The sequence below is a fragment of the Mastomys coucha genome, unplaced genomic scaffold (assembly GCF_008632895.1).
Source record: "Mastomys coucha isolate ucsf_1 unplaced genomic scaffold, UCSF_Mcou_1 pScaffold23, whole genome shotgun sequence".
Taxonomy (NCBI): Eukaryota; Metazoa; Chordata; class Mammalia; order Rodentia; family Muridae; genus Mastomys; species Mastomys coucha.
The window spans coordinates 81,074,857-81,095,730 of NW_022196906.1; the positions used below are offsets into that span (position 1 = coordinate 81,074,857).

A 20,874-nucleotide genomic window follows, 5' to 3' on the forward strand; every position below is an offset into this window, starting at 1 on the left:
GTCAAGAAGAGTCCGCCAACACTGAGGGCCCTCCTTTCTACTAAGAAGATTGAAGTAGACAGTGTGTCCTTCGCTGTGGAGGAGACAGCCTCATGATCCAAGCATGGACCAGACTGTGGACTTCCACAAGACATGGCTGAGTTGACAGGCATTTCCTATGTTCTCATAGCGTCTATTTTCCCCACTCTGGCATGCTGTATCTTACACCAGGCATCCAGAGGACCTAATGCTTCTAGTGTTTGGGTTCCTCTCAGCAGATCATCGTCGAGGATGCAACCACTGCTGTCCCTTACAATGGTGAGCTGGGAAAGGCCCAGGATTAGACTGATGGCCTGATACAGTCAGAGTTAATGTGGCCCTGGAGGTAGACATGCTGCATAGGGCAAACTGCCCCAGGTGCTCTCTCCTACTGGATAAGAGGGTAGACACACTGGCTACATTAATGGCCACCTACTGATTAGCTCCAAGAAAGAGGGCTGTCTACCAACAGCTGGGTAGGATCACCATCTAAATGTGCATGAAATACTGTCATTCTGGAAGGGCAATCTGCCTCCGGCATATGGCAGTGTTTGTGCTGAATGGAGATACATAAATAATTATATCTGTGTTTCTCTTAAAGCTCTTAAAAGCTGGAATCTATCTCTGAAAAGCTCTTGGTAACTTCTATTTGTTTATGGATCAGAGATTCAATGCGGGTCTATTGTTACAGAGTACAAAGATTTCAATTCTTAAATGACAAAACAAAATTTTGTCAGTTAAAAAATAAAAATAATTTAAGGGTTAATTAATTAAAATAATTAATAATTTGAGAGTTTGCTCAGTGGTTAGGAAGGTATACTGTTCTTCCAGAGGACCCGAGTTTGGTTCCTAGCACCCACATTAGAGGGTTCACAACTATGTGTAACTCCAACTCCAGGGGATCTCAAACTCTTTTCTAGCTTCAGCAGTATCTGTACTCACTGCTTGTATCTATATACATATACAAGATTTAATAAAATGCAACAAACATTAAAATACAAAGTAATTTCAAAAACTAACTTTTTGTTGGAATAGCATATTCCAGAGGGAAGGTCCAAAAGAACCCAGTGGTGTCCGAGCCCACATGGCCCAGCCTCGGAGCCAGTGCCCTAATCATTCCTGTCTGTTAACACATCACGCTAACAAACGAAAGCCCAGAAAATATTTTTTGGAAATGTATTTATAATAGTGCTACTAGGTTCATCCTAGAGGTTGTTCATTCCCTGTCACCACCCACTGCCCCATGTCAATGGTTCTGGTGTTAAAGGATTGGTTGTAAGCTGGCAGCTGTATTGATAGGTGACCAGATCATAATGACTAATGATGACCATCAGATGACTAATCTATTAGTTCTTACTGATTGAGCTGTTACTGAAGGAGTGGCTAGTGGGGATGTGCTCTGATTGATTGATTTTGTTTTGTTTTGTTTTGTTTTGAGATAGAGTTTCTCTGTGTAGCCCTGGCTATCCTGGAGGTCACTCTGTAGACCAGGCTAGACTTGAATTCAGAGGTCTTTCTGCCTCTCTGCCTCTGAGCGCTGCAATGAGAAGTTTTGGATCATATTAAGATAGGACCTCATTGTGTGGCTCAGGCCAGCCTTGAATTGAGGTGTGCTGTGGTTACTGGGACACAATGCCTTTGAAGAACATATCGTGTCCTCAACCCTTTCTTTGTCTGCCTCCTGACAGAATGAGAAGTCTCTTTGGTCATGTGCTCCAGCAATCACAGTGTTTTCTGTCCCCACAGTCCCACAGTGAGGAAAGGAGTCCAGTGGCCCTGGGCTGACTCCTCTGAAACTGTGAGCCAAGTATGCATTTCTCCTTTACACTGATTTGCTTCATATTTTTATTATAGTGATTAAAGCAGACTGACAAGAGAGACTTGCATCTCTGCGTAGCACTTCTGTTGGCTCCTGTCGTGTCACTGCTACTGTCCCTATCAGGGAGTTCTCATTGTCTATGTTCTAAGCTGGGCTCTGCTTGGTGGATAAGGACTCCCAAAGCAGCCATCTTTCTCAGTGAGCAGCCAAGCTGCCTGGTTGTTCATTTTCAGACATCGATTCACATCACCGAGCCCTGCAAAAATTCCTACAGGCCAAACCGGTCTCTTCACACTAGGCCAGCTTAAACTGGTTACAAATTCTACCTGTCTCCCATTAACTGCTGGAGAATGCTGATGTTAAGCCATTTGGGGTTTGGGGTTTGGGGTTTTGTATTTGTTTGTTTGTCTGCCTGTCTGTCTTGCAGTACTGGCTACCCAGGGCCTTGTGCATGCTAGACTACCAGTGAGTTACAACCCCAGCTCCCATCTGGGTAATTTCTTTCTTTCTTTTTTTTTTAAAGATTTTATTTATTTATTATATGTAAGTACGCTGTAGCTGTCTTTAGATGCCCCAGAAGAGGGCATCTGATCTTGTTAGGGATGTTTGTGAGCCACCATGTGGTTCCTGGGATTTGAACTCAGGACCTTCAGAAGAGCAGTCAGTGCTCTTAACCACTGAGCCATTTCTTCAGCCCATCTGGGTAATTTCTAATGGCCAGTCTTTGAAGTTATTGATCTACTAATTAATGTTAAGCCTCCAATGACACTTTATTCCACATATTTTATTTTTGAGATCTAGAATGTATATTTCTTTTAAAATGGTGGTGTTATTATTACTTTCTATATTTTTTCACATTCATCATCCTCCTCCAACTCCTCCTAGATCTACCACCTACCCATGAAGTTGCTTTCCCCTCCCCCCCAGCCCAATTTGTGTTGCCCCAACACTCTTGGGTGTAGAGCCTGCTCTGCAGAATGGCCGACCTAGCAGGTCACAGTTAAAGACACTGTCTCTCCTCTCCCAGCAGCTATCAAACACCAAGAGCTCCTCCTCTAAGCGTGGACTCCAGAGCCCTCCAGCATGCTTGAACCACTGAATTCTTTATACTCTATGTTTATGATAAAATCTATGTTTTGTCTTTCTCCTGAATCTTAATCACATTGTAATAATAATAATAGTAGTAATAATAATAATAATAATAATAATAATAATAATAATAATATTCAAAGCCTTGCATGATCTTGCAAGGCAGATCTGCCACTCTGTCAAGGACTTTGTCCCTGCTCAGTAAGTACCACACCTTCATGTTTTTCTCTGTGTGATTTTCCTTTGCAATTGTACATGGAACTTTTTTTTTTCAAAGAATTTTTTTTTCTTCTAAACATGAACATGCCATGTCATTTCTTATGGAGTTGGGGGGGAGGCTGTGAAATTTCAGTAGGATTTGCAGTGGGTCAGGGTTGGGTTACAGCTTACGCTGGTCCAGGCACTGCTTATAAAAGCAGAATTTGTCTCGGGTGTTACTGGGATGGCCTTCTATTTTCTACATATGCTAGGATGCATTTACTCACTTCCTTACGTACTTCAAACAAAAACTGGGTTTGTGGCAGAGTCAATGCTACATGTTCACCTTATCTACTTCCTCTTGCAGCCCTGTGGCTGAGTGACAGCGGCAGAAGCCGAGGAGAAGCCCTCCCTCCCCGCCCTCCATTAATGCTCCATGCTTCCTTGTCCTTTTGCTTACTTTGGGAGACACAAGATAAAGACAGTAGCACTAGAAAATGAAATGGAGGGCTAGAGAGAGATGGCTCGGTGGTTAAGAGCACCTGGCTGCTCTTCCAGAGGACTGGGGTTCAATCCCAGCACCCACATGGCAGTTCATAACTGAATGGGACTTCTGTTCCAGGGAATTCAACACCTTCATACAAATATGCATGCAGGCAAAACACCAATGTACACAAAAATAAATTAAAAAATTGTTTGAATTTAAAAAAAAAAATGGTTCTATCTCCTGAGAGCATTAGTGTGACCCTTCCAATTAGCATAGCCTTACAATACTGGAGTGTACTGAATGTACGAACTGTTTCTAGGGTGAAATAACTTTCTATTAAGGAATTCCAAGGAAGAGTTATTGTCTCATGCTGTGTATGATGGCACACACTGGTGATCCCAGCACTTGGGTGTACGAAGCAGCAGGCAGTAGGTGCATAAGAAAAAGACCAGCCTGTGACTGGTCTGAACTGACTAAAACATCAGTGGCGAGGAGTACTGCCTTTGAAAGATTTTGGTATCAACTTGACCAAATATTTCAATAATTTTTGTATTAATGATATTTTGAAATAATATTTTGGATAGATTGGTTCAATTTATTATTAACATGAATTCTACTTTTTAAAGTATGCACTGGGCACACTGCTGGCTAGTCTACAGCAGACTAGCGAAAGGAAAGAGAACGAAGACAGGAAAAGACAGCCTTGGACCCGATGCTTGTGCTTATGGGCTCTGTGGGCTTGACAAGTGACTTATAATATCAGCCTCATGAGCAAGCACCAGGATACCATGGATGAAATAATGGATGGTGACGCTTGATGTATAGGGAGTAACCGTCTAATGCCTGTTGGGACATCTTTCCCTAAGAACAAGAAGAGGTCACTCATAGTATCCAGCACATATGCTTACATACATATTAAATGAAGTCCACACTGGAATAAGCAATTATTAGAATATTTTAAAACTTCATAATACCTTGGTATTGTAGGCATGGCTCACAGGTTAAACATACTTGCTGCTCTTCCAGAGGATTCTTGTTCAGTTCCCAGCACCCACATCAGGGGGTTTACAACCACCTGTACTTCTAGCTCTGGGGGACCTGACACCCTCTTCAGACCTCTGTGAGCACCAGAGAAAACCAGGGCAAAAAAGCACATGCGGACACACACACACACACACACACACACACACACAATTAAAAAAAAAAACTTCTTTAAAAAAATTAATAGCTTTTCATATGATCTCCTAAAACTCGGCACTATCATTGTCAAATGCAGCGATGGTATTTTAAGAAAAAATGACATTTACTATATTCTTCATATTCTCTAGGCTTTAATAAATCTTTTGCATAGGTAAATACATTCATTTACAACTACCTGACAACATGGAAACAGACAAGAATAGATAGAAATTCTGAATCTTTCCCAAATAACTATACTGAAGAAACCGTTAGTCAAAAGCTGTCATTAGGAAGTCTGCACCCTTTTAACTCACACCTTCACCTTCGAGGAGATCACTTTACAGAGTTGCCCATTGTAAACCCACACAGGCTTTAAAGCAACTCAAGATCCAAGTGTCTCTAGAGCTACAGAATGAATTAAGGCTGGTTCTAGTCATGCCATTATCAACTCGTCCAGCGAATTAAGATCACCTGGGAAAGGCTTGTTTTTTTCTCACAGAATGGTTTTGGTGATTAACATATTTTACTATCTGATAGAAAGGTAGGCATTGGAGATGTATTTATTCATGCCATGAGCTCTCAGGCATCTGAACTACTAAACACAGGGACATTAGGACAAGTGACCCTCATAGACCCAGCTTGTCTGGGAACCATGGTCTTGCATCTGACACCCTTGTCTCAGAGGTGGGTCCTCAGGGGCCCTTCTCAAGGACCCTCCTTGCAGCTTTTCTCACTGCCCAGGCTACACCAGGAAAAAAACAAAACAAAACAGCCCAGTGTCTCGGCAGGGGGCCGGGGGGGGGGGCGGGGCCAGGGGCTGCTAAGCAATGAGAATGGGTGTTTCTATGGAGTGTTTGGGACTCAAGACCAGGGCAATGAGAGCTTTACTCTATGGGACGTAACAATGACAGAAGACTGATGATCTAAGGCTGTGCACGGTACTGTAAACAGCAGTGAGCTTTCTCGAAGGTGTTAAGAGTTCAGGTGTTCAAAAAGAACAAAGCTAACGGAGGCCTGCCTGGAATAACAGTCCTGAGAAAATTTTTCTCTAGGCAACAAAATAGTGCTTCTGTTTGGTAAAAGGTCAGCTGTGCCTAAGTTTGTGTTTATCTTTACTGTTTAAGAGATTTTAACAAAATAGTCAAGAAAGAACTGTAGGCATTTAATGTAATCAAGTTATGCTATATTAATTTATTACTAATGTGGGTCTTCCATTAGCTTCCTACATATCAGTGAGGAATTTCTCAGCAGCAGGTACAGTAGCTTTTAAACAGAATTCTTAAAGAGAATAATCACAAGAGAAAACATAAATATCCACAGTAAGTGAAACAAAACTGGCTAGTGTGAAGTTTATCCTAATTTATCCTAATATACTCCTGTGAGCTTGTTATTAAACTAAAGTCACCTTATTCTAAGCACACTATGAATCATCATAAAAGATTCTGACCCTTAAAAATCATGAAAACGTCAAGATCTTATTAATAAAGTTAAAAATCCTAGCTGCTGTGTTACTGATTGACTTTGGTCTGTATTTTCTGGACTTCTTCAGGCCACGAATAACAATCAGGTAGGATCTGGTCATAATTAGTGCTGTACATCTGGGAGGAGACAAATTCTTCTTTGTTTTGGGGTTCAGGATAAACAGTGGCCATCTTTTCTTTGTATGCATCTTGCACAATCTAAAAATAAGGAAGGCAAGTCATTATTTTCATAATGAGGTGATACTGAACACAAATCAAATTTTTATCCATTTCAAACATTAATTTATAACTTATACTAGAGAAAAAGCCACATATAAGCAAAGAAAATGAAAATGCAGCTATGAATCAGATATAGCAAGAGGATATGACACTAGCAACAAGGAAAGCTGGGGAGTAGAGATTTAAGTGTGAACATTGCCACTTCTCTCAGAGATCACTGTCTTCAAAGTCTTGGCAGGCCTGACTGCTAACCAAGTTGGACTCCCTGTGAGCTCTCTTCCGTCTACATGTCCTCTGCCCTCACTTTCCTTCCCACATTTAGATTCCCACAATGTACTATGCCTAACTGTTCCACCATCAACACAAGCACAGAGCAACCAGATCTTTCTTTCTATCTAGGCACTCCTGTGTGTCTGTCACCTCCATCTCCGTGGCAGAATTAGACATCTGGATAGTCTCAGGTACCTCACACCTGCAACCCCTCAGAGCAGCGTCCTTCCTGACCTGGCTCTTCATCCCAAGTCCCCGGTTTCTGTGCAGGCAACAACATAGAATTCTAAGTAGTACAGACTCTGGAGTCCACGATCTTTATTTCCTCTACTGCCCCTTGCCTTCTCACTTTCTCTTCTATGCATTGTTTTCATTTAAATTGTCAAAATAAGCTTAAAGTAGCATGCTGTTCAGTACTATTTTATCCCTGTATAGATTGGGATAAAATATCAGGAAGTTTTTTCCAAAGTACTGATTTTGAAGAATATATCTTCAATCAACAAGATAAACACCAACATGTGAATCTTAAATGGTGTCATTTTGATAATCTTGGAATAGTGTAAACTACTGATATTTAAAGCAGGGAGTTGAGTCTGCAAGAAGACCTACACCGGGTACCTGCCTTTTGACTGGTGAAACCGTGCAGGCTCTACTGACCCCTTGTGGCCAGAGGCTGCAAATGCCAACAGCAGACTCCTGCTCAAACACAAAATGCCTAAGAACAGAGACCCTGACCAACCACAGTTTAACCAAAACTGTCAGGGGTCAAGTCTGTGTTCCCCCACATATAGTCATATATGCTGGTGGTAGTCATATATGCTGGTGCCCTCACCTACAGTAGTACTTCGAAAGTTAAAATATGGCTTTAGGATGGTCCTCATCCATATCACATCTGGATAGCAAAACCACCAAGGATGAGAGGGCATATACAGAGAAAAAGTCTAAGGACACAAGAAAGCAGCCCCAAGCCAAGGACACAGATCTGGGGAGAAGACAAAGCCGCTGGCATCTTGACCTTGGTGTACAGCAACCACAAAATTTAAAAAAAAAAAAAAAAAAAATGTTTCATTGAAACCACCCAGAAAGAGGTACTTGGTTACAGCAGCTGTGACAGACTAACACTACAAGACCATTAAAAGGCACAGCAGGACACAGCGCAGCTTGTCTGCCTTGTGCTGCACATCTGTCCCGTTGCCATCTGTCCCATGTGAGGCAGCTAGTAAGACATAAGCAGGCTTGAAGGTCCTTCCCTCCCTCCCTCCACGATGAGCTTTAACCCACACCCGCTGTGACCCCTGGTAAGGAAGAGGGGAAAGCACTGTCCTTAGACTTTGAAATACCTTGTGGCAGTCTGAGAGCGAAAACAGCCCTGCAGGCTGCTCATGTGTCTAAACGCTTTCTTTCATAAGTTGCCTTGGTTATAATGTTTGGGAAGGATTAAGAAATATGGCATCATTGAAGGAGAAGTTCCAGTGGGGAAGGCTTTGAGTTTTCAAAAGACTCTCTGTGTCCTGCTTATAAGTCCAGATGTTCCTGTCACCATGGACTCTAACTCTCCCAAACCATATGGCCAGTTAAACACTTTCTTTTATAAGTTGCCTTGGTTTTAGTGTTTAGTCACAGAAAACAAAAGGGGGGGTTGGGGGACCACTACACCAGAGTAAATACTTTAGCAAACCCTCTTAACAAATGGCTTAGTCAGGGACTGACAACATCTTTTTGATAAAGATGCAGACAAGGTCAAGACCTCCTGTGCTGGCTAGCTATATGTCACCTTGACACAAGCTAGAGTCATCAGAGAGGAGGGAGCCTCAATTGAGAAACTGCCTCTATAAGATCCAGCTGGAGAGAAACCTGTAAGGCATTTTCTTAATTCACTAATTAAGTGTGCGGGGTGGGGGGAAGTGCATTGTGGACAGTGTCATCCCTGAGCCAGGTTCTTAGTAAAAAAGAAGGTGGAACAAGCCATGGGTAACAAGTCAGTAAGCATCAGCCCTCCATGGCCACTGCATCAGCTCCTGACTCCAGGTTCCTGCCTCAGCTTCCCCCAAAGGACTGTGACTTGGGCTAAGTAAACCAAATAAACCCCTTCACCCTCCAAGTTGGTTTTGGTCATTGTCTTTCATCATAGCGATAGTAATTTTACGATGCTTCCTGTCTCTACGTGTATATGTAAATCTGTGTCTATAGCTATAAACCCTATTTTATAACCTCAAGTAAACAGCCTCATGCTACAGAAGTGGCTCAGCAGTTAAGAGAATGCATTGCTCTTCCACGGGATTTGATTTCAGTTCCCAGCACGAGTGTCAGATGGCTCACAACCCCTGGTAAATCCAGATCTGATGCCCATAAGCACCAGCACTGAAGTGAATACACATACAGGTACTCAATTTAAAAACCTAATATAAAAATAAATCTTAAAAGAAAAGAAAGCCCAGCATGAAGCCAGAAAGTGCAAAGAAGCAGGACACAGCTGAAGAAAGCCCGTGAGGCTGATGGTCCTCACTGAGCTGAGCACTCCCTCCCTCGCTGTAGCCACTCATCGATCCTGCTTGGCTGCCCACCCTCGGAGTTCTGACTGGGACATAGACTGTTTCTTCTTCCCTGTTTCTATCTCCTTATAAACTTGGCCTGACACTCAGGGTCAAGCCATTGGAAACCCACACTTGTGATGTCTTAGGACTGAGACACTGCTCATCTACAACACTACAGTTATAAAGTAGCTACAAAAGTAATCTTATGGTTAGGGTCACCACAACATGAGGAACCGTATTAAAGGGTCGCAGCACTAGGAAGGGTGAGAACCACTGCTCTGCTCTAGCATGTTCTCTCTCTCTCTCTCTCTCTCTCTCTCTCTCTCTCTCTCTCTCTCTCTCTCTCTCTCTCTCTCTCCTCTCTCTCCCCTCTACTCTCTCTTCCCCCCTCCACTCTCTCTTCCTCTCTTTCTCCCTCCCTCTCTCAGTTCCCCTCCAGTACACACACCATGCAACTGTTCACCAACTGCTGAGCTTGCCCACTTTCTGCACCCGCCTAGAAGGCACAAACCCCTCTCCAACCCTCACCCAGCACCCTCCTCCCAGGAGCCATTCAGATGCCCCACCCAGGTGTCTTTTCTGCAAGCCCCAACCAAGTTGTCCTGAGTCTCTTAAGATTCAGAGTGAATTCTTTTCTCTACAGGATTAAGAACTGACCCAAGGGACCCCGAATCCCCTGGCAGTCTTCTTTGTCCTCAAGTCTATCCTAGTTAGGGATGTGGCAGGAGGTGCCAGGTATAAATGTCACCCTAGTCAGTCTATAGAAACTACATAAATGGCATTATAGAACAACTGCAATATGGTGAACTGTGGGAAACCTGACTTAAAGGAATGAAATAAGTCACAGGAGGAAAATGGACAAAGAAATCTATAACTTGTCCCCATGTTTCCAACGTCTGAGGATAAAATGCAGCTGTCACTGAAGCCCCCGTCACTGTGTCTGATTTCCCTGAGTCCTAGAAAATGAATGTACATGCCAAGCAAGCACATTAAATAGTAAAAATACATATTTATCAAAAGAGGAAGGGAGGAAGGAGCAAGGCTGCACTGTCTCACCTTTACTGCTATTTTCAAGGAAACGTCTCGAATGGTATTCAAAGGGGGATAGAGCCGGCCTTCTTGTAGGTGTTTATCTGACACTTGCTGAGATATAACCTGAAAAAGAGGAAACGAATAAAAAGATTCATACATCACATGATTCAGGGTGGCAATCATACAGACAACTAAAGCAATGGCCACATACAGAAACTATTACATGAAAATGGCTGTCTATGTCATGGCCCATTATCAACAGAAAAGCTAAACCATGGGAGTCGCTGGGGTCACATCGAGAGTAAGATAGAGAAGAGAATCTGGGTGTCTTGTGGTTGAATGCCTTCACACTGAACTATTCCTGGAGAACCAGTGAAAATCAAAGAGGGATAAAGAAGCCACATTAAGGGACCCTGGAAACAGAGGAGGGCGACTGGTTAAGACAGACTGGCTGGCACTCTCCACGCAAAATCAACACAGGGAGTACAGCAGGGGGCTAGGAGAGCCTGCTCAGTCACTTGCTGAGAAGGACTTGAATTTTACCCAGACTCTTGGTTATCTGCTCACCTAACCATTCTCCCCATTAGCTCTCCCTATGCTACTCCCTAGCTCTGGACAAAGTTAACCAATTAAGTCACTGCACAAGGTAGGCCTAGGTCAGCCCTTAACTGAGCCTTGAACAGAAAGGCTGGGCAGAGAGTTGACAGGAAACCATCACTGGTGACACTTTGAGCAACCAAATAGTCAGTCAGTCAGTGCCTGTCTAGTCTTTCTGTCTCTCTGTCTCTGACTCTCTCTCTCTCTGCCTTTCCCTCTCCCCTCCCCCATCTCTGTACCAAACCTGGGGCTCTGTGCATAATACTCTCCCACGGAGCTACTGACCCAGCTCCATCAGTATTTTAAACATTCTTTAATTGTATTTATTTTTTCATTCTTTATCAAGATTACTATTATAAACACACAGAACAAAAGCAAGAAATAGAAAAAATTTTGGGTGCGTCTTAACCTCTATGCATGTGACCTGGGATCAGGAAACTCCTCATCCTAGAGGCTGAACGGCTATCTTTTTTTTTGAGACGGCTCACCCTGTATCTCTGATTGGCCTGCAACTGGTTGGTCAAACCAGGCCTCAGGTAGTTTTTTCAAAGACATTTGGCTCCATCAGCATGCCCATAAGACTGCACAGGTGCTGCCAGGGAGTTCTCTAGGTTAATGAGGTCACAGCTCAGGACAAAAGGAGACACTGCAGGAAGCAGGATGCAGGAGAAATGAATGCTAGTCAAGCCTCAGCGAGGGAGGCTAACAGGTGGGGTGGGCTTGACTGCGGGGCTGAGAACAAATTACAAGACAAATAGACACGGATGCACGCGTGTGTGCACATGTGTGCGCACATGCATGCACGCACACACACACACACACACACACACACACACACACACACACACGTGTGCGCACTCTCACTCCTGACATCATGGAGACCCCCTTAAGTGAACTGGAGCCAAAGTGCCCTGAATCTGGGAGTGGGGAGCTTCTATAGAGGAGGGAGAATGGCATATTGTCAATGCCAAACATTGGCACTGTGGGTGGCTGAGAACTTCTGGCCAGGGACATCCAGGCAGAGGCAAGGTGGAGAAGCATTAATCAACAGCACAACTAATTCTGGATTAATGCAACTTCACTAAATAAAAACGATAGCTTACTGTCATGGTTTGAGTGAATGTTAGGGTCCAGCTCACAGCGCCTGCCTAGCCATTTGTGCTGTCACTAATGTTATAAGGAAACGTTCTCATGTGCTGTTACTAGGAATCATCCTCATGCCTGAGCTGACTGCATATTCTGTAATGTTCTGTGCTCTGGTGTTCTTAGAAACCAATCACAATAGAAGTCAGTGTTTAGTTAGCCACAATAAGCTTAGACCCGAACCAACTGCCAAAGAGCACTTCCTGGACCTGTGTATGAGCTGTTACAGTTTTTCCCTTTTGTAAGCTGCCCCTGGGATGAACCCCAATGTAAGAGAGATACTTGCACCAATATAAAAAGCTATTTGGAATAAGACTTCTGTTTTGAGTAAGGGTCAAGGTTTTATGTTCCCAAGACCACTCTGGAAATTGTCATCCTATTTGGCAGAATAAAACATGTATGTGGGTAACTGACATCTGGCTGGCAAGTTAAGATATGAATGTTAGGCAACAAGGCAAGTCACCTGCCAGAGTCAAATACCCTCAAACCAATGGGAGCAGGATAAATGTAGGAACAACAAAAAGATGTTCCTACAAAAATCCCTATCCCTAAATCATGATTGGTAAACTAACTTGGCTCAGATTGCTTGTGGATTTCAAGGCTTAAAAGGTCCGAACTATCCTGGCTCATGGTCGCATCCAGTTCCTGAGTCTGGTCCAAGGCCCCATCCATCAGTCCTGGGCAAATACTCAATAAACTATTTCTGTCTGACTGAGGTCAGTGTTTGTGTGATTTGAGGCAACTCCTGGACCCCAACAATAAGAATGATGCCGACAGGGTCCAATATGTGCAGGTTTGGTCCTTAGTTGAAGAACTGTTTGGAAGGATTGGAAAGTAGAGACTTGTTGGAGGAGGTGTATCAATGGGAGCGGGCTTTAAGGTCTCAAAGCCCATGCCAGGCCTTGTGTCTCTGTCTCGGTGTGTCTTCATGTCCCCTGCCATGATATAATGGACTAACCCTCTGAACCTGTTAGCAAGCTCCCAAGTCTATGCTTTCTTTTATAAGAGTTGCCTTGGTCACGGTGTCTTTTCACAGCAACAGAACACTGACTAAGACACCTAGACTTAAAGACTATTCTTGCTTTTGTGACATGGTATTAAACACGAGCTTTCCTTTGCCCCAGAGAAAGTGATCAGGGTTCCCACCTTTAAACATAGAGACATTAAATGTTTACTACCTAAGTGGGCATGCCATTTCCCACAGAACAGCAAGGAGAGGACTACTCCCTGCCAGAGCTCAGGTCGGAACAGCTCATGGGTTGTTGGGTTTTCCTCATTCATGGATTTAAGGACTAGTGAGGAGTGTCAGGTAATTCCTGATCTACAGATGAGGCAAAACTCAAGCTGGGTGTCCTGGTACACACCTTCAGTCCCTGCACTCAGGAATCAGAGGCAGACAACCTCTGTGAATCTGAATCTAGCCGGTCTGCCCGGTGCGTTTCAGGCCAGCCAGCTACACACTGAGACCCGGCATCAAACAGCAGCAATAATCACCTTAGGGCTGCAGAGATGGCTCAGTGATTAAGAACACTGGCTGTTCTTTTAGAGAGCCAAAGTTGGATTCCTAACACCCACATGGCAGATTATAACTGTATGTGACCCCAGTTCCTAGGTATCTAATGCACTCTTTTGGTCCACAAGCATGAGGCACATACTTATATATATGCAAGGAAAATACTCAGACACGGGGGGGGGGGGGAATCTAAACCACTGAGAACATAGGTACTATTCCAAATCGGAGAGAAACAATGGAATTGCTGGCTTATTCTAGTGACGAACACCTACTTTTTACACTATGTAAAAAGTAGAACCAGTGTCAGGCTGTTTTGCACACAATGGTGTGACTCTGGTATCTATACGTTCATATCTAAAATGAAAGTATTGGATAGACAGAACTTAGCCTTGTATTATGATGGAATTCTCAAATTTTTGAAGAGAGCAAAGGGTTCCTGCCCATGCCAAGTCAGATTCATGTCGGCCCACACGCAACTCTGGTGGTCTGCTGCGTAGTGCCCAGCCAAGGCCAGGGACTGGAGCTGCACGGTCTGAAAGACTGTTACCAACACCAGGGAAGTTAACAGTCTCCCTCTTCATAATTAAAATGAAGATTCAGGAACAGAGGCTGGAAAGATGAGTTCTTTTTTTGTTTTGTGTTTTTAAAAGATTTATTTATTGTTATATGTAAGTACAATGTAGCTGTCTTCAGACGCACCAGAAGAGAGCATCAGATCTCATTATGGATGGTTGTGAGCCACCAGGTGGTTGCTGGGATTTGAACTCAGGACCTTCGGAAGAGCAGTCCGTGCTCTTACCCGCTGAGCCATCTCACCAGCCCAAGATGAGTTCTTTAACTAAAATGTCACAGGTCCCAGTGCCTGCATAAAAGCCCACTGTATGGCACAGCTCTGCAATCAGCATTAGGAGGCAGAGATGGGAGCATCACCCACCCACACTGCTTTGTCCCTGACCCCCCATCCAGCCAGTCAAGCCTATGGGTGATCTCTGGACTCAGTGAGAAAGCCTGAATCAAAAGACAACCAGTGGTAACCTCTGACCTTCACACACACCTTCATACACAAGCACTCAACTTTGCACAAGTACATACACAGGTACTACTCACACATAAAACAAATAAATTTTTAAGGAATCCAAAAATAACCTCTCAGATTTAGTCTAATCAGTGAGATTTAAAGTTTCATAAGTGATCAAAATAATATTTAAAATTTAAATATACATGTATACAAACATATATGTATAAGTATGTATATATATGTATATGGGTGTTTTACCTTCATGAATGTCTGTGCACCTCTGTATCTATGTCTGGTGTCCTTGATGGCGTCTAATGCCCTGGAACTGAAGTTACAAATGGTTGTGAGGCACCATGTGGGCTGGGAATTGAACCCAAGTCCTCTGGAAGAGCAGCCAGTGCTCTTAACCACCACTCTATCTCTCCAGCCCCCTCAAACGAGTTTTGGTGTATGTGTACTATAATATAGATGTGATTAAATCTGGGATTGTGGAATAAAGCAAGTCAGTCAATCTCTGAATGGTTGCTTCAGTGAGCTGGTTAGCTGAGCCAGACAGCCTTCCCCGGGACCCTCTGACAGGGAGCGTCTACAGCACTAGATTGTTCTAGGTGCTTCTGCTCTGTGTCAGCATCTGCTTAGGTATTAATGACATTCTGAAGAAGGGTCTTAAAGAGAGTGAAGGCTTCAGTTAAAGGAGCAACACAATCTTTTTAAAAATCTTTTTGTTCTCAAGAACTAAACCAACCAGGAAAACCCTCAGTGTGAGAGTGTTTAAGTAAGGGTAACCTTGAGGCTGGGAGGGCTGCTCAATAGAAAGAGTGCATGAGCATGAGGTCCTGAGGCGTGTCCTCAGGCTGTGAGCAAGGCTCTGCAGCACCCACTTAGACTCCCAGTGCTGGAGAGGCAGAGACAGGTAGAACCCTGGGTCTTGCTGGTCAGCCAGCCCAGCCACACCAGTGAGACCCAGGTTTAGTGAGAGACCTGCCTTAAGGAACTAGGTGAAAAGTAAAAAAATGCCGTAAATCAACCATGTGTGTGTGAGTGTGTGTGAGTGTGAGTGTGTGTGTGTGTGTGTGTGTGTGTGTGTGTGTCGCTGCGCATGCACGGACACAGTTTTCATTAAAAGAGAGATGAAGAAACAGGGAAAGCAAGTAGGGGAGTGTTGTATGACAAAGGAGAGAGCTGCGAAGATGCAGCTGAGAGGAAACCAGCAGTGAGAGAGCCCAGTTGCCATGGCACCGGTTTCTTGCCCTTATTTGGTTCTGCTGTTTCACCATATAGTACAAGCTGACCTGGAGCTCTCAGTATAGCCAAGAATGGCCTTAACTTTGAAATCCTACATCTAGATCAACCCCCCAAATGCTGGGATTACAAGCATGCATGAGCCACCACACCCAATTATATTTTTTTTCTTCCGAAAAGAAAAGAAAATTTCAGGGGGCAGGAGGTCTGGATGTCACCATTTAATTCTGGGTGACCTGAAACTTGCTATGTACACCAGACTCTTCTTGAATTCACAGAGATCCACTTATTCCTGCCTCCAGGCTGCTAAGATTAAAGCCCACGAACCTTTGGCAGTGATCAGTAATTACTATTTGTGAAATGAGAAATAAAACGTATTTACCTGACATTGTCACTAGAGGGTGCTAGAGTTAAAGCAAGAAAACATGGGCTAAAGAACCAAGATCATTTTCTGTTTTAAATAGTTGTATTTTTCTTTATGTAAAATCCTTAAAATGCTCTTAGTAATTATATATATGTATGTACATAATACTGGATTTTTTTAATTTGCCAATATTTTTTGAGCTAAAAAGAAACAAGCCAGACACTTCAACTGTCCTACTTTTAACGGCAAAGAAACTGCCTGAGGCCTACAGCTTCCAGGCATCTATCCCAGAGAGAGGCAGGAGCTACCCAGCCTTGCTCCTAGATCACACCGCTGACTCTGGAATCTACCCCTGATCTTGAGAATCCTCTTCACAGTCAAGCACAGCATGTCTCCTGGAAAATGTGATCAGGTTTCATTTAGCTCAGTTCAGCTATTATGTTAGACGGTGTTTAATTTGTTGAGAGGAAATTGACAAGTTTCTGGCTTATAAACTGTACTCGGCCCAAAACTGGAACACAGTCACAACAGGATCAGCATGCTAGCTATCAGTTCATGGTTACAAATATATCCCACCTATGTCACCGTCCTGCTGAGGCTCGGATGCAAAGGAAACTGACAACTGTAAGCTCGCAGGACCTTTTGCACCAGGAATAATGACACTCTTTGTCTCTGCGCTGGAGCTTCATGTTCTCTCTACCAGCGTCTCTGAAACTGTGGCTGGTTTGTTAGCTTGCAGCTGGGTAAAATCAGTTCTCAACTGTTCACGACTGCCTGGCAGGTGGGCTCTGTGACACCCTGAGGGACATCCTGAAATCCTACTCAAGAGCTGAATTCCCCTATCAGTGGCTTCCTAAAAAAAAAATCCTCATTACATTTGTATTTATTTACGGGGGTGGCACATGCCATGACACACATGTGGAAATGAGAGGCCAAGCTGCAAGAGATTTTTCTTTACACTATGTAAGTCCTGCCCAACTGTGTAACTGAATTCAGCTCATCAGTGTTGGCAGCAAGCCCCTGTACCCACTGAACCATCTCACCAACCCCTTTAGTGAGCATACGAACCTACAATGCCCTGGGGGTTAATCTCATTTCTGCTTAAAAACTAGTGTAGCTTTGATTCTCTGTGCTGAAACGGTAATGACAGACACTTCTACTATACTGTGTCACACTTCAAAATGCCATTATTTAGGAAGGCTCACAATGGAGAAATGTTACTTATCAACATTTGGGGAAAAAAAATACTTTTAGTTGTTTCACTGATGTCCTAGAAGTTCATCAGTAGCTAAAGGCAAATAAAAGATTCCTCCTATGAAGCGAAGCCTAGTCGCTACTGAGGAAGAATCTCACTAGCGATGCTTACGAGCCGCTCCCCACTCCTCATCCCTACTTACATCCTTCACACTTGCCAGACAGCTGTGACACTAGATAAGTAAACCAGGCTCGGTATGCACCAGCTCTTCACAGTACCTCAGCGGTGGTGAGGAAGACCTTATCATCGATGTGTCTCAGTCCACAGGCCACCACCCCAAGAGCAACTCCAGGAAACACGTAGGAATTGTTGCCTTGGCCAGGATACAGAGTCCGTCCATCTGGGAGAGTGACTGGATCAAAAGGACTGCCGCTGGCAAAGATGGCACGTCCCTGCAACATAGACACACGCTGCTGATAAGAGAAGTGGGTATCTGAGGACAGGACCGTCTCAAGGAGACTTAGGACTGGCTAGAGCGTAACTCCTGGTGAGCCCGAGGGCCATGCTGTTGGTGCTGCCAAGGGGTCAGGACGGGTGCTTTTTACTCTACATTAACCTGCCCAGGAATGGGCCCAGCACTGGGATTCCTAAGGCTGCCACTTGGTTCTCTGCAGAGATCCGGCCACAAGCCCAATGGCCACATCTGAAGACGCTTCTAACTGCAAATGTATGAAGATGAAGTTAAGAGGTTCCTAGAATTTTTGAGATGGTATGCCAGGTTAGATCTTTTTTTTTTTTTTTTTGGTTTTTCGAGACAGGGTTTCTCTGTATAGTCCTAGCTGTCCTGGAACTCACTTTGTAGACCAGGCTGGCCTCGAACTCAGAAATCCACCTGCCTCTGCCTCCCAAGTACTGGGATTAAAGGCGTGCGCCACCACCGCCCGGCTGCCAGGTTAGATCTTAATGTCCAGTTTCCTGGTGACTTTCAGTGTTTTACCATACAGAGCATTAGGTGAGATCTTAAGAGCGAGCTGAAGCCATTTACTTCTTATACACTGAAGGTTTAAAATACAGCTATATAAGCTGAACTAGCATTACGTATGTGTATGGCAGGAGCTCTAAGCTAATGAAGATTGTTGACATACACAGAAACAAAACAATTAATTACACACTTGCCTCCTACATGCAAGTACTACACTGCGATCCTGTTATTGCTCAAGAGCTGTGTGTTTTCCCTTGTGGATTTAAAGCTATGGAAGAATGTGAAGAAAACTCAATCTGTAAATGAGAAAGATTACAATGACTCAGGATACTGATTGCCATCCCAGATAAGAGAGAAAAGTCATGGAGTGGCTCCTTGTCAAAAACATCATTAGCTCCAGTGATGAAGGCTTGAAACACTATTACAAAGGGGAGCCTTCAAGCTCTGGCTTGCACACAGTATCATGACTTTGTGAGGTGTTTACATTCTCTACTCTATTTTATATTTCCAAAATAAAAGTTTTAGATGCATAAAACCAAATTTCATTTTTGTTATGATATTCTTGAGTCTTTGAAGAGAGCAAAAGGCCTTCTGCCAACCTATCAGTCAAATATATGTTAGTACAAACACAGTATAAAATTAACTTTTTATTTTTAAAACAGCGAAGTATTGAGTGCCGAGGATTCTATGCCAGTCTGGCTGGGCATCAGCATAGCTGCCCAGATCCTCCACCCATGGCATCAAAATCCAAACCCAAAATTTAGCTAAGCAAAAATTAAACTGTGGTTTCATTTTGTATGCTTCAGTGCTTAGAAACAGCTAAAGATATCTTCATAACCACCCAAAGCTCAGTTCTTGCTCTTTAATTTTTTTATACTTAAATCTTTCTTTCCAAGTCACTCAAGGAATGCTATCACGAAAACATACAAAGTTGGTTTATTTCCTGAAAATGAAAAAAGGGGAGCCAGCACTGAAGAAGAGTTTTTCATGTATCTGTCAGTTCTGACGGAGTAAGTCCGATGCCAAGAGCAGGTGATGAACACCTTGGGCATCCCAGGCTTCCTGTAATGAAGCAATGCTTGACTGCTCACCTTGGTCACTTTATAGCACTGCTCTGCAGAACACTCGGCCTTGCTGGTCGGATTACTCAAAGCAAAGATGATGGGCCGCTCATTGAAGGCAGCCATGTCCTTGAGGATTTGTTCTGTGAAAGCACCACCAATTGCAGCAACGCCTAGGAAGGAAACAAGAAGCAGGGGGTCAGAACTACCACTGGTTAGTTCTTCCAAAAGGCCCAGGTCCCCAAACAATGAGCTACGGCAGCTCACTTCGAACAGACCCTAAACAAAGCACAGAATGTTCACACTGAAGCTTAGTGACAAAACAATGTTGCTCAAGGCCAATTGTCTTTAGGGTTACAAATCAACAAGTGCCTTTATAAATCACAGATATGACATCAGATTCACAAGTCAGAAGTCCTAGACAGTCATTAGGAACTGTGGAAATTAAACCATGTCTAATACATTCTCTCTAAGCAATTTTGAGTAGGCTGTGGTAATTGTGTCTTCATAAGGCGATGTTAACGATCACCTCATTCCACTGTGAAGCTGAAATAACCACTCATTGGAAGCAGAATAAAGCAACTAGCAAACTAACATAAGGGAGGTGAAAGGTAGTAAGTTAACTGAGGAACGCACTGCATAAGACAACACTGAAGGCTTTGCAAAGTTCTTTTTGATTCTGGATCATTCATTATCCTCAATATTATCAACTATTGCAGAAATGCTTCTAAGATTACACTATGATTGAAAGTAGACAGACACATAGAAAGGGAACAAACTCATAGCTTTCTTCAAGATCTGAGGCATAGAATTTGAACACACGGAGAATCTGTTACGTTTTTTGTAAAGCAGGGTCTGATACACCTCAGGCTGAGCTCCCATCCTGTCCTCCTGTCTGCACTGCTCAAAGCTGGAATGCGATGGGAGGGGTGCACAACATGCACAGCTACACACCACAGACCACACAAAGTGCACACAAAGAGCCACTTGAGAATCTGAAGAAGAATGAAATGATATGGGAAGTGCAAGCCCTGTCTTCAAGGAAGACAGAGCCCTTGGATCTCAGTGAGAGTGGTACACTGTGGGCATGGTTCCTCATGGCATAGCTAGTACACTGTGGCCTCACGGCAAGGCCGTCCTGTGCATCACTTTACCACCATTGCAGACTTCTACCCACTACAGTTGGCCTGCCCGGCCTTGCCTTTCCTTTCTTGCCCCACAATCTCCTTTACACTGAAGACAACTAAAACTCATCTCTAGGCACAGCCCAGTGTTCTGGGGGTAAGTTTCTTGCACATTCAGGAAGGGTTGTCTACTGTGTAATGAAGCCTGGGAAAGGGCTGAACGCAGCAGATGTTAGCAGGCTCACACAGCGCAGGGCCACACACTTTGGCTCAGATCTGGAAGACAATCAGGAAGGCAGAACTGAATCA

General features: G+C 43.7%; 1 protein-coding gene across 1 annotated transcript in view; it reads right to left on the bottom strand.

The window, feature by feature from the left end:
- Positions 1–4,928: 4,928 nt before the first annotated feature.
- Positions 4,929–20,874, bottom strand: part of Me1 (malic enzyme 1) — a 123,238-nt gene continuing 107,292 nt past the window's right edge. The window contains exons 11-14 of the mRNA XM_031343007.1: positions 19,472–19,614; positions 17,677–17,850; positions 10,351–10,449; positions 4,929–6,469 (exon numbers count right to left, since the gene is read on the bottom strand). Coding sequence (XP_031198867.1) covers positions 6,299–6,469; positions 10,351–10,449; positions 17,677–17,850; positions 19,472–19,614 — 587 coding nt within the window. The 3' untranslated portion in view covers positions 4,929–6,298. The remainder of the gene's footprint in view (positions 6,470–10,350; positions 10,450–17,676; positions 17,851–19,471; positions 19,615–20,874) is intronic.